Source organism: Lepidothrix coronata, unplaced genomic scaffold (genome assembly GCF_001604755.1).
Source record: "Lepidothrix coronata isolate B3197 unplaced genomic scaffold, Lepidothrix_coronata-1.0 Scaffold97, whole genome shotgun sequence".
Taxonomy (NCBI): Eukaryota; Metazoa; Chordata; class Aves; order Passeriformes; family Pipridae; genus Lepidothrix; species Lepidothrix coronata.
In genome coordinates this window covers 587,155-599,331 of record NW_016690277.1, presented here as the reverse complement: position 1 = coordinate 599,331, position 12,177 = coordinate 587,155, and the positions used below count along the sequence as shown (strand labels likewise).

Genomic DNA, 12,177 nt, shown 5'->3' with positions numbered 1-12,177 from the left:
CCAGCGGTGCCCGCCCCTGCCCAGCGGTGCCCGCCTCTGCCCAGCCGTGCCCGCCCCGTCCAGCTGTGCCCGCCCCGTCCAGCCGTGCCCGCCCTCCGCTGCCAACTGCCCGCTCCAGGCTGCACTTCCCGGCTGCTGTGTCACCAGCAAAGCCTTTCCATTCTCCTCCTTCAAAGCTGATCTCCATTGTGACTTGTAATTTTTTTCTAACAGCAAGAAAAATATCACATGCTGACGGCGTTTGCAAAGCGCACCGTCTGATGTTTAACTTCCCCGATGCCTTTGCTAAAAGCAAAGCTGCCATTTTATTCAAATGGCAAATATGGACTTAGTTGTTCGTTCAGAAAAAATTTCACCTCATAGTAAAAGTGGGCCTCTGGAATACTGCACAAAGGAGAGATCACTTCTATTGGGATATCAGTTCACTTGCTCTAAAACACTTTTTTAATACTGATACACAGTAGAGCTTAATAATATATAATAAACAGGCCTGTCTGCAGGTAAGTAGATCTATACATCAAGCATGTTTGAATCAGTTTTGGAAGTGAATGCCAGGAATATGTTTGTGGCTGTACTCTGTCCAATGTCCCTGGCTGTGCAAGGTGATATGAAATCTTTGCCTTCTTGAAGCCCTCAGTGGAAATCTTCTTCATCAGCATACTGTGAATCATCCTGAGTGAGGGAACAGCATGTTCTCAAAGTGGCTTCAGAAAAGGTTGTAGAGGATTTCGATAGTTATAAAACTGTTTGTGGACAGGAAGTCTTACTACTGCTTTTGTTTTTTCTTTAGAGGCTAGTCATGTTTTCCTTCTAGAATGCTTGCAATACAAATTTGAAGAAAAAATTGTAAGAGCATTCCCGTTTTTTAGGTAGCATGCCAGACTCGGACATGGGGTGGGGGTTGTGTTAAAGATTTATGTACTTTACATGACAGTCTTAGATTGAGTTAATAAATGATATCTGTATCTTCTTTTTAGCTGCATACAGCTAATAAGATGAATTTAAAATGTTAGCAGATGTCCTGCTAGGCCTTACTTGAAACTTCATCTTTTTCTTGGCAAGAGACCAGGAGTTGATGTGATGGTTGCCTTTTGGTCAGCCTAATCGTGGCCTTTTAATGAAATTTCTGGAGTACTTATTTATGACAGAAGCATATATATTTCTTTGTAGGTCAATAATATTTGAGAGGAAATAGAAACAGGAAGATTGGGGGGGTTGTGTTACTGTTAACTTGCTGTTGATACTGTGTTTTATATGGAATAGTCTGTTCTACTTCTTTTTAAACAATTTGTGTACCTTGAATGTGTACCGCATCTCCTAGAGGAGTCAGGCAGCTGCTTTTCTCTAAATAATCCTACCTGCAAAGTTTCCTGCTGGATCCTATTTCCTGAGATACAAGCAATGCCAAGTTCTGTGTAGATGATTGGTTTGCCAGCAGTAAGTGGAAAGCTCAGCATTAGGGAAGGTCCAGGCTCGTAGACTATGAGTAATTTCTACAACTGTGATCCTGAAACATTTCTTGGAGTCCTGTAAAGATTCAGTGCTCTGTACAATGTATGATGTGAGGCATTCTAAATTATTGCTGTGTTCCAGTCTGGCTAAGGCCAAAAGAATTTGGGAAACAGTTGCCATCTCAGCTAAGATGCTTCAGTTCCAGATAAATATATTTTCTGTATCCTGTCTGCACTGATGGCCTTTCCCTGTGCTTTGGCTAGAAGAAAGCTGTTGAGGCTCCTTCTTTTTTTTTTTTAATTAGATAATTGACAAATGAACTAGTTTTCTGTGTCTAAATGGCTGTTTGAACTTCTCTTATGAGCCTCATAACATTGGTGATATGAAATTAGAAGGATGGCAGTAGTGTTGGCTACAGAAGAACCCTTAGCTGGATCTTTACATACTTCTGCAAATTGTTCCTTTCAGTCCCAGGGGTTTCTGTAGGAGTAGTCTGTCATTGATTTGTTTAGGTTTTTTAGAAGTTTCCTGGGCACAAGGTGGTTGATGCACACAGGCATTCAACATGCACAGTACAAAAACTCTTCCGTAGTGCATGGAAATGCTTCTCTGCTGTTGGATAGAAGTTTCTGAGTTCAGGTTTAGACCTTCTAAAATATAATGTGCTCTGTTTCTGTGTAGTGAGTTTATATAAGTTGGATATTGTATGCTCTGTTTTTTCTTGTCCTTAATGTGTGTTCTTTGAAGATATTGGTTATACCTCCTAGAGCTGAAAATAGACAGTTTAAATAATGCTCAACTTAGTTGAGATACCTAGTGAGGGTTATGCCTCACTGGTAGCTGGATCTTTATCACCTGCTAATGCATCTAGTTTATAGGTAAAATAAAGCATTCACTTGTGGAATGTTTGCTCACCAGTGCTGAATATTTATAGTAATAGCTGTCTTTAGGGAAAGAGGATAGGTGGTGTGTGTAGAAGTGAGTAACTGTTTGTATTGCAGTCCAGAGGTGTGATTTAACACCAGATATTCAGTACTTACTCTCTACTTCCACAGTAAGTTTAGAAAGAATTACTTTGAAACTGCCACATTTCATGCAACCTGGCTTTATTGCATGTCATCCAAAAGCTATTCAGAGAGATTTGTTACACGTATCATGAGTTCTGTTTATGATCACAGACATTTTCTTGTCGCTTAAGAATTTATTTTGTTGAATTCTGTGTGCTCTTAACTGCCAGAGGGGAATGATGTGGAGGAATTTTGCTGTACCATCTACTCTTACAGGGATGAATTAATTTATTTGTCTGGCTTCCTAAAAATAATGTTTCTAGATATATGTCTAATTTTTTCATAGTCTATGAAAATTCTGTGCCAAAACAGAAAAAGTGAGGAAACATGGTCCTATTTTAAAATGGTGTATGTTTTCTTCCAATTGTCCTTAGGTCTCATTAGGTGGTGTTGATCTTACAGTGCGTGTCCTCACAACAGGTTACTGGCCTACCCAGTCAGCCACACCAAAGTGTAACATCCCTCCAGCTCCCAGACACGCTTTTGAAATATTTAGAAGGTATGTGTTAAAACAGATTTTTAGGTAGAGGTTTTAAGAAGAAACCTTCTAGATTTAACTTCACAGATATGTTGTACTGTTGGCAGTATGCTGGCAACATGCTGGCATGCTCTTTTCTTCAGTTCATGTGAAAACTGGAGAATACAACAGTCACATTGCGATGCTCAAGTTTTTGGGAGATTTTAAGTAAAATTCTAACAAGAGTTAATGTTTTGAAAAAAAAAAAACAAAAAAAAAAAACAAAAAGAAATTTTTCTTAAGAGTGTCCTTAATGGATATGAAAAGTCTGTGTAACATTTAAAAGCTTTCAGTACCAAATGTGAAGTACATATTGTTTTCAATTATATTACAGATTTTATTTAGCCAAACATAGTGGGCGACAGCTGACACTCCAGCATCACATGGGTTCTGCAGATCTCAATGCCACTTTCTATGGGCCTGTCAAAAAGGTAAGGTATCAAGGTTGTGTAAATATTGTATCTATGTAAGCAAATGCACATTTTTAATAACTTCAGAATTTTGTAAAATAAGAGCTTACCCATTATCAATATAAGAAGAAGATGCCTTCTGTCAGCCTTATGGTCTGATTCTTCCTTTGTAGCAGTTTTGGTTTAACTTTTTCTTTTTTCTCTCTGAATCTCATTTGAATGCATTGCTCAGGATCACCTTTTACCTTGTAGAAAAATAGTAAATTTGGTCTTGAAGGGACCTCAGTGGTTTGAGTGTTTGGAGTTTTTTGACTGTAAATGACTCAAAAGTGAAAAGAAACTTGTTTCTTTATAGAGTTATTTTTGTTAAGCCAAGTTTAGCCTGCTTTTCATATGCAGAGTGCTAGCAATGTAGGCATCATTTTCTCAAAAACAAGAATCTGAGCAGAGTTTTTTTGAAATACAATGCTTAATTTGTATGTATGCAAGAAAATAATTTTCTAGTGATTCATACCAGTTCTGAAGTGCTAAGCTCTAGAGGTAGCAGTGGCATGACAATTGGCAATGTAGAAGGCAGTGCAAAACAAAAACAAAATTCTTATAACAAAGTATTAATAATGCACATTTGTGAGAATGTTAAAATTGTGTTACTGTAAGATAAATACTTTGATAATTTTGAAGATAAGAGTAAGAAAACTTGGAGGGTGGGCAAGTATTGAAACAGAGGCCAGAGAGGTGGTAGAGACTCTGTCCTTGGCAATGCTCAGTCTGTGACTGAGGGCTCTACATGGCTTGGCTTGGAGTGATGGCTGGACCACAGGACCTAAGGAGATGCCTCCGACTTCAATCCCCCTGATGTTCCAAGACAGGTACTGGAGGAACATTCTGCTTATGCCCCTGGGCATATGCTGTTCTATTTCTTGTGTAGACTGATCTCCTGGATAAATTTTTCATCGTGTAACTTTCATCTTATCAAGGTAAAATGTTTTTCAGTGGAGAATAATCTAATAGTAGTTTTGGAATTTTAAAATAGGAAGATGGCTCAGAAGTTGGCGTAGGAGGTGCCCAAGTAACTGGCTCAAATACACGGAAGCACATATTGCAAGTGTCCACTTTCCAGATGACGATATTAATGCTCTTTAACAACAGAGAAAAATACACATTTGAGGTAAGTGTTGTGGTTGTCTTACCTCATTTTAAATGACTGTTTTAGGCACTTTCTTGTTCTCTGGAATACACTGTTGAAGATCAGATGGCTCTCGTTCTGTTTGAGTATGGATCAGGCCAATAAATGCAGGAAGCAGATCGTTAGCAGTGCACCTATTTGGGAACACAAGTTTTCAGAAATGTTTGAGGGTTGTGAGTGTGGTTATTTCTAGGCCATCGAGCTGTAGAAAAGCTGAAGTTGGAATGCAGCAGGTGGCTCCATTTCCTCATTTTATCTTCGATAAACTGCATTTAGAGGCCAAAGGGTGGAGAAGGATTTGTATCCTGGCTTCTTAAATACCAGACTGCTTAAACTGGCAGGCTGGGTGGTTCAAAGAACTTTCAGCCCTTCTCTGAGCTGGTTAGCCAGAAAGGACAATGAGGAAGGTCCAGATGGATTCTTAACAAGGAGACTAAAAGGGTGTTGCTGGGAAAGGTTGAGGTGTCAGCTAATGGAGGATGATGAAGGTGGCTTTAGAAGCAGAGGAGGATCCTGTGCTATGAGATCTGAGCATTGTATTGGTAATGTCAATTAATGGTTTCACTTCAGGCATTATATTCCCTTCAAGAGAGCACTGGCAGCCTTGAAAAGCAGCATGGGTGCAGTTTGAAACAGAGTGGATTTCCAGGTTTTCTCATCTACTTTGGCTGTGCAGTGCATAGTAATCATTTGCCTTTTGTTTGGATTTTGTTTTCAGCTTATTTGGCATACTTCTAGCCTCTTGATAAAGAAAGTTTCTTTGAAAGTCTCAGATGGGATTAAGGAAGGGAGGATTTGATAAGAGACTCTTAAGAAACTACTCATAAATTAAGAAAACCATCATTTTAGAGCACAAAGTCCTGTGTGTTGTGAAATCTACTTCAGGAGCATTACAGCTTTGAGTACTTTCTCTGCAGAATATATGAGGGAGCAAAAACAGGGAGGGGGACTTAACAGCTCTTTTTTTTTCCCTTGAAGCTGGTTTTGAAATTGAGCTGAAGGCTGCCTTACTCCATCAAATTGTAGGCTTTATGAGTAGGAGAGCCTCACCCATATATGAATAAATAATACTTGGTAGAGCAGTGAAAAAAATTTAATACATGCTCTAAGTTATAGTTTATTTTATTAAGACCAGATGATAGAGAACTATGTCCACCTGCTTTTAAGTTGTGTGTGTTTTGTTTATTTCTGGTTTGGGAGTTCTTAAGCTCTTACTTTGTGTCCCACTGTAACTAAAACATTAAGGAGGCATATTTGTTTGGTTTGGTTTCTTTGGTGAAGTGTGTAGGAGTTGTCTTTAACTCCAGCCAGGAAAGCTTATGAAAACTTAAGAAGAGAATGAATTTTATCTTGTTCATTGATAATTGAATACCATGATTAAGTGCTGAGTGCTGGGCAACCATTACTTCTCTGTCATGTCAAACTGGTGCTTTCACTGCAATGCAGCATGTGATCTGACTTGTGGTGTGTGCTTGTGTAAGCCTAAAACTGACTGATATACAAGTGTTTCTGCAGATTCACAGCTGAACAGATTAATTTGAAGTTGCCTTCACAGTTGAACACACTTTGATGGTTTATTTTGCATTCAGTGTGATTATTAATTGCAAACTTGATAAGATCCTCACAGTAATCCTAACAGCCATTAAGGCATGTGATTGAGAGAAAAATGGGATAATGATGATGCAAAAATTATGCATCAATTGCTATGGAAACTTAAAAGATTATCATAGAGAAATTCCTTCACAAAAAAAGTATGAATTTATTGTACTCCTAAGCAGCAACATTTTATTTGTATATGCAAAATAGCTGGTGGCCCTATGGGTCTAGGTTAATGCAACTAAAATGGAAAAGGAAGGATCTTCATGCAAGCCTTCAAAGAATGCTAATTATTTCAAAGAATCCATTTTTTTCTTATCAAATCTCATATAATACTCAATATATTTTTTTGTTAGTTTAAGTTACAGCTCAGTATTTTAAATGGTGAAATGCACATTTTTTTGTAATGACATCAAAAATAAGGTTGGTTCTTCATGTTTAACAAACAAGATATACAAATGTGGCTGTAGTAGAAGTTAGGTTGTTGAATAATTCCACAAAAATTAGAGATTAGTACTTGAAACTGGATTATCTGTTTCCTCTTTTGCTTATGTCTGCTTTGGAAGTGATACAAGTTGAAGCCTGTAAATAAAACTCTAAAAATACTTTTTATTATTTCAACAAAATTACATAATGCTTTTCCTTCTGATTTCCTTCTGCACATTTTCCTTCCAATAACCTTTTTTCTTGTGCAGAACTGGACAGAGGCAATTCCATACCTAGAGGGATTTCTTTGGTAGCCTCCCAGTAGAGCTCACTTGGTAATATTTTTAGCACTGATTGTGTAATTAGTACTGCTCCTGTGCCCAAATCTAATGTGGCCTTTAAAAGAAGTCATTTTTGGAGATGGGGAAGAAGTATGCATTTTTCACTGTTACATCACATATCTGTTTAAAAATATGCTTAGAAAAATGTTATGCTACAGACTGAAGGAAAGAGAGAGCACAGGAACATCTGTTATCCCCATTTACATTCATAGCTACATTTTTTTTTTTTTAGCCAACTTCAACTTTTTGGCTCCTTTTGAGGCAGCATATTGCAGTGCAATTCTTCATGGTTCTTACTTTAAGGCTGGGTTATAAATTCTGAAACCCAAATGGTTTGCATGTTAGTGGCCGAGTTGAAATGCTAGAGAGTGAAGTACAACAACAGAAATACACAGTGGTCTATATAGGGATGGCCAGCATCAAAACCCCTCAGAAGGTCCCTTTTGGCTCTTTAATTCACTTTCACCAAAAGGAGAATATATATATTCCCTTGTAGAAGTGATTTAGTTTTGAAAGGATTAATTTTAACTGTTGATCAGAAATCAAAGTTTGGAAACCTGTATGTCACAGGCTTTACATCATTAAAAAGTTGGGTTTGGTTTGTGGCCTTAAGGCTTTACACTTACCTAAGTCCTAAAATCTGTCACATTCCCTTGGTTTGTTAAATTTTATGCTGATCCACCCGTTTCAGTAAGACTTTTTGTTGTTACCATGTAAAGGATTATAGTTTTTTGGGGGGTTTCTTAATACTGCTTCATGCTGAATCTGAAAAAAAATGTGTGAAGGTGACAACAGTGTTTTAAATAAAGCAACAAAGGAAGAAATAGTAACTTCCTGTGAGCAGCTTGGGAAAAGGCATTTTCATACTAGCAAATAGTTAAGATATGTGGATATACATCACTTATTTCAAATGGTATAAATATTCCTGAAAGCTTTATGCTAAATGTACTCTTAAGAACCCTTTATTTTTTCCCAATCATCCATAAACAGGAGGTACCAAAATTTCTGAAATTTTTTAATTTTGACCTTACTACTTTTATTTTATTTCATTCCAGTTATTTTGAACTCATGTCAAAAACAGTTTCATGTAAAGTCATCACTGTATATGTAGTGTTGGGTCTAGTTGAAAAGTAATGCACGTTGTGTCTGAGCCTCAGCATCACAGAGACCTGGTGGTGAGATGTTGTGTATGAGGTGCACTGTAATTCATGATAGAGTCCAAGTCAAGGCCAGCACATCCAAATTATTTTTATTGCATATTGTCAGTGGTGAATGACAACAGAAAAGTAGCATTTTTTTCCTTGGTTGATTTTTAAAAACAACTCAAGTACACTCAAGAAATAACATTATTTGATAGAACTTAGTTTGATTTTTCTGGTCGCTGTTTAAAGAACTTTTAACAAGTTCTTTATAGTTCTTTACAGTTCTTCACTTGGACTTGTTACTGCTGCTTTTAAGAACACTGACAGAGGTGCACCAAGTTATGTCCATCTTTTTACAAACAGTCTTCTTCAGAGTTCATGTTTGCTGCACTGTGATGGGGGTTTTTGTATTTCACCTGGAGAAGTCCTGGCCAAGGGCATCTGGGCTGTAAATAAATTATTCGAGGTTATTCAGAAAGGAGGTATAATGAATCTAGAGTATTTCTATGTTATGGTGAAACTAGCCATGGTTTGCTTCCATTTGTAGAGATCTTATTTTCAAGTGGCTGAATGCAATAGCATTTATGCAGCTCTTGGTCGGGAATTGTCAAGAACATCATGGATGTTTTCCTTCACTAGTTAGTTAGAAGGTTTCACCCTGTTGAGCAAACCCTGGGAACAGTTAACAAATCCTTTCAGCCTTCTCAAAAATCACAGGGAGATGAAACAGCTGGTTATTCATTATTCTTCCTTCAGCTCATGGTGACTCTTCATTTGACAAAATTCACTGTCTCTGCACTGACGCAGGTGGATCGTTTTGCACAGTACACACTGAGACTTTGCTGCTGAATGAGTTCTGACCTTTCAAGCCCCACAACTGTCACAGTATTATTTTGCACGCTTGAAGGTGGACATTTAAGCAATCCCTGATGTTGTTTGCGAAACATGATACTTCTGTGGTAGCCACAAGCTAATTAAGGTATTTTTCTTTAGGAAATTCAACAAGAAACTGATATCCCCGAAAGAGAACTGGTTAGAGCCCTACAGTCCCTTGCATGTGGCAAACCAACACAACGTGTTCTCACAAAAGAGCCTAAATCAAAAGAAATAGAAAATGGTCATATATTTACAGTGAATGATCAGTTCACATCTAAGCTACACAGGGTCAAGATTCAGACGGGTAAGTGAGCTTTATGTTCTACTCTCTTGCAGTCCCAAAACTGCCTTAAAATTTCAAATTATCTTTTGCAGGATTGATGTCCATAGAAGTAAAAGGAAGAGAGAAACACAGGGGGTTTTTAGATGATGATTAGTTGCATCAAAATGAAAACTCTAATACCAAGAAAAGTATGGAAGTCAGTTAAGCCTTTTACTTTACAAACTTTGTAACTATCTCTTAAAGGAAATATTGAAAGAAAAATAATTCAAATCAAATGATAAAATAAAAATTATGCTACTGATTGATTCAGAAATCGGAAAATTGCCTCATAAGTTGCTGTACTACTGTGAAAGTGAGTGTTTTAAGTGCAACATTGGTAATTCACATGCTGTTTGTTACACATAATAGAACTTGCTGGGCTTCTGTGCAGCAGGTAAAACCCAGTAGTGCCTACATAGCTGACCCTGCACATACCCCTCTGTGTGAGTGGTGTCCTGACCCCCTTCCCACACGTGCAGAGCACTGCACTGGCAACACATTTATCACCTCTGGAGGCTTTTCCTGGTGAGCAGGAGCACAGCAGCCAAATTAAAGTAGATTGTGTGACAACTCTCTGAGCTTTAGCAGAATTCTGCCTTTTCATTTCCACTCCACAAATGTCTGTGAATGGGGAATATGGTTTGGGTTCAAGATGATTTTAGAGCAAACAAGGTAATTGTGGGTTTATCTTTCTGACATAAGACAGAAAAGTTCTTGTGTCTATCTCTTTAAAACTGATAAATAGTTGGGACTTTTAAGTGAAGAAGGGCAGGGGGAAAATGGTGTATCAGTGCAGGAGGAGGGCTTGGTTGTAATGATGCTTGGGTGAAGGGCAAAGAAAAGCTCAACCTAAGGGCAGAAATAAAACATAAATAGAAGAGAACAGAATACAAATAATATAGTTGAGTTGGAGAGGATAAAGTTGGACTATTTCTTCTGGCTGATGAACTTTTAAAGTGTTTACTAGTTTGTGAAGTAAATTTTCAACCCTTTTTCTACTTCAATTGATTATTTGCTATATTAAAGGGAAAAATATTTAATGTGAGCATGAGTGTATGGGGGTTGGTGGTGCCTGTGCCTGTAAGAACATTTGAGTACTGTTCAAATTTTAACATACTAGTAATTAAATAACAGATTGTTATCTTGTCACTTGCTATCAAAATATGCCAGAAACTGTTAATATGTTCTTGTGGCTGCTTTTCCTAAAAAAAAAAAAAATCAACTTTAAGAATGTCAAAACTCAGGAAAATATAACTTGATGTCTAGATGAAATAAACAGTGAAGCTAACACACAATGAAATAAATCTTAATTTTGCTAGCATAATTTACATTCTCTTTCTTTTCTTTAAGTTGCTGCCAAACAAGGAGAATCTGATCCAGAAAGGAAAGAAACAAGGCAGAAAGTAGATGATGACAGAAAACATGAGATAGAAGCTGCTATAGTTCGGATAATGAAATCTAGAAAGAAGATGCAACACAACGTGCTAGTAGCAGAGGTATGATTGTACACAGTTTGGATATGGACTTGGGAATTCTTTTTGCTTTTCCTATGAACTCATTGAAGTTAAACAGCTCTCACTAACGGGATTCTGAAAGGTCTTTGAGAGATGCTGTAGTTAACCTGTCCTTTTTTTTTCTCCCTGTCTTTCTGAAGACGTCTAAATCCTTACCCTTCACTTTGGGATGTACTTATGGGTATATCTGATCTCCCTTCCTCCTTTTAGTGCTATTATGATTTTAAATCCCTTGAAAAGCAGTTGACAACAAAAAAACACTGTGCTTAACATGATTGTTTTCTGCTTTGATCTTTTTACTGCCTTTTGGGTTCAGTTTTGAGAGATTTGAGCTCTTAGCAGAGAGAGAAATAATCCTTCTGCTTGTAACTCCTAAGTTCAGACAGCTTCAGGACAGTAGTAATTTTCAGTAACTTCAGGATTCTCAGTTTGTGACCACGCCTCTGCAGAGCTTTGAATCATACCCAAACATGAGCAAGCAAGTTGGGGGACTGTCAGAAGTCTGCAGACTTCCTCTTATGCTTCATAGTTGTAGCCATCTCTGTTTTCATATATTTTTTTCTGACTATTGTGGTCTGTTAGGATACTTAAAGATCTTACTTGCGCTGTGATCTTACATTATTGGCTTTTATTTTACGTTTTAGGTAACTCAGCAGCTGAAGGCCCGATTCTTACCAAGTCCAGTTGTTATTAAAAAACGTATTGAAGGACTTATTGAGAGAGAATATTTGGCACGAACACCTGAGGATCGCAAAGTATACACTTACGTAGCATAAAATGCGTTCAGAAAATTTGATTTATTCTTGGACTATACTCTTCGCATGAACTGGGAAGTTCTTTTAAATCATTAATATTAAGACGACCATCTCTTCTATGAAATTACAGTACATGTTCTAGACCATTCGGATCAAGCCTTTTACTCCTTTTGAGAGTTTTCAACCTGAATTGATTGAGCTTCAGGCTTTTCAACGTTATCCCTGTAGAGATCATCCTTACAATTCTTCGGGAAAATGTGAATGTGCCGCGTTTGTTTTCAATACTGTATGAAAACAGAGAAATAAAAACAAATTTAGAAAATACAGCTCATTTAAAAAAATAAAATTGTTGGAATTTCATTTCCCCAGATCTTCAGTGTTGATGTAAACGTGTTTCTGTAGTGTTGCTTAGCACTTCGCGCATTGTATAAGTTGGGTTTAAAAGAAACCACAAGTGGTGAGGCAAAATTCCCACTTATATTGCTCTGCTTCAAATGTTTCTTTAACTAGACATGTTTAATTTAAATACTTGGTAATTTTTTGAAGACCCGAGAAGACAACTCGAGCATGTTT

General features: G+C 37.4%; 1 protein-coding gene across 2 annotated transcripts in view; it reads left to right on the top strand.

Moving 5' to 3' along the window:
• CUL3 (cullin 3) overlaps positions 1-11,975 on the top strand; it is a 61,133-nt gene extending 49,158 nt beyond the window's left edge. Inside the window, exons 11-16 of one of the 2 annotated variants that reach the window (XM_017822344.1) lie at positions 2,894-3,018; positions 3,371-3,467; positions 4,480-4,614; positions 9,131-9,317; positions 10,686-10,831; positions 11,494-11,975. In XM_017822344.1, coding sequence (XP_017677833.1) covers positions 2,894-3,018; positions 3,371-3,467; positions 4,480-4,614; positions 9,131-9,317; positions 10,686-10,831; positions 11,494-11,625 — 822 coding nt within the window. In that variant the 3' untranslated portion in view covers positions 11,626-11,975. The remainder of the gene's footprint in view (positions 1-2,893; positions 3,019-3,370; positions 3,468-4,479; positions 4,615-9,130; positions 9,318-10,685; positions 10,832-11,493) is intronic. The other variant, XM_017822345.1, reaches the window with a different exon arrangement.
• Positions 11,976-12,177: the final 202 nt, after the last annotated feature.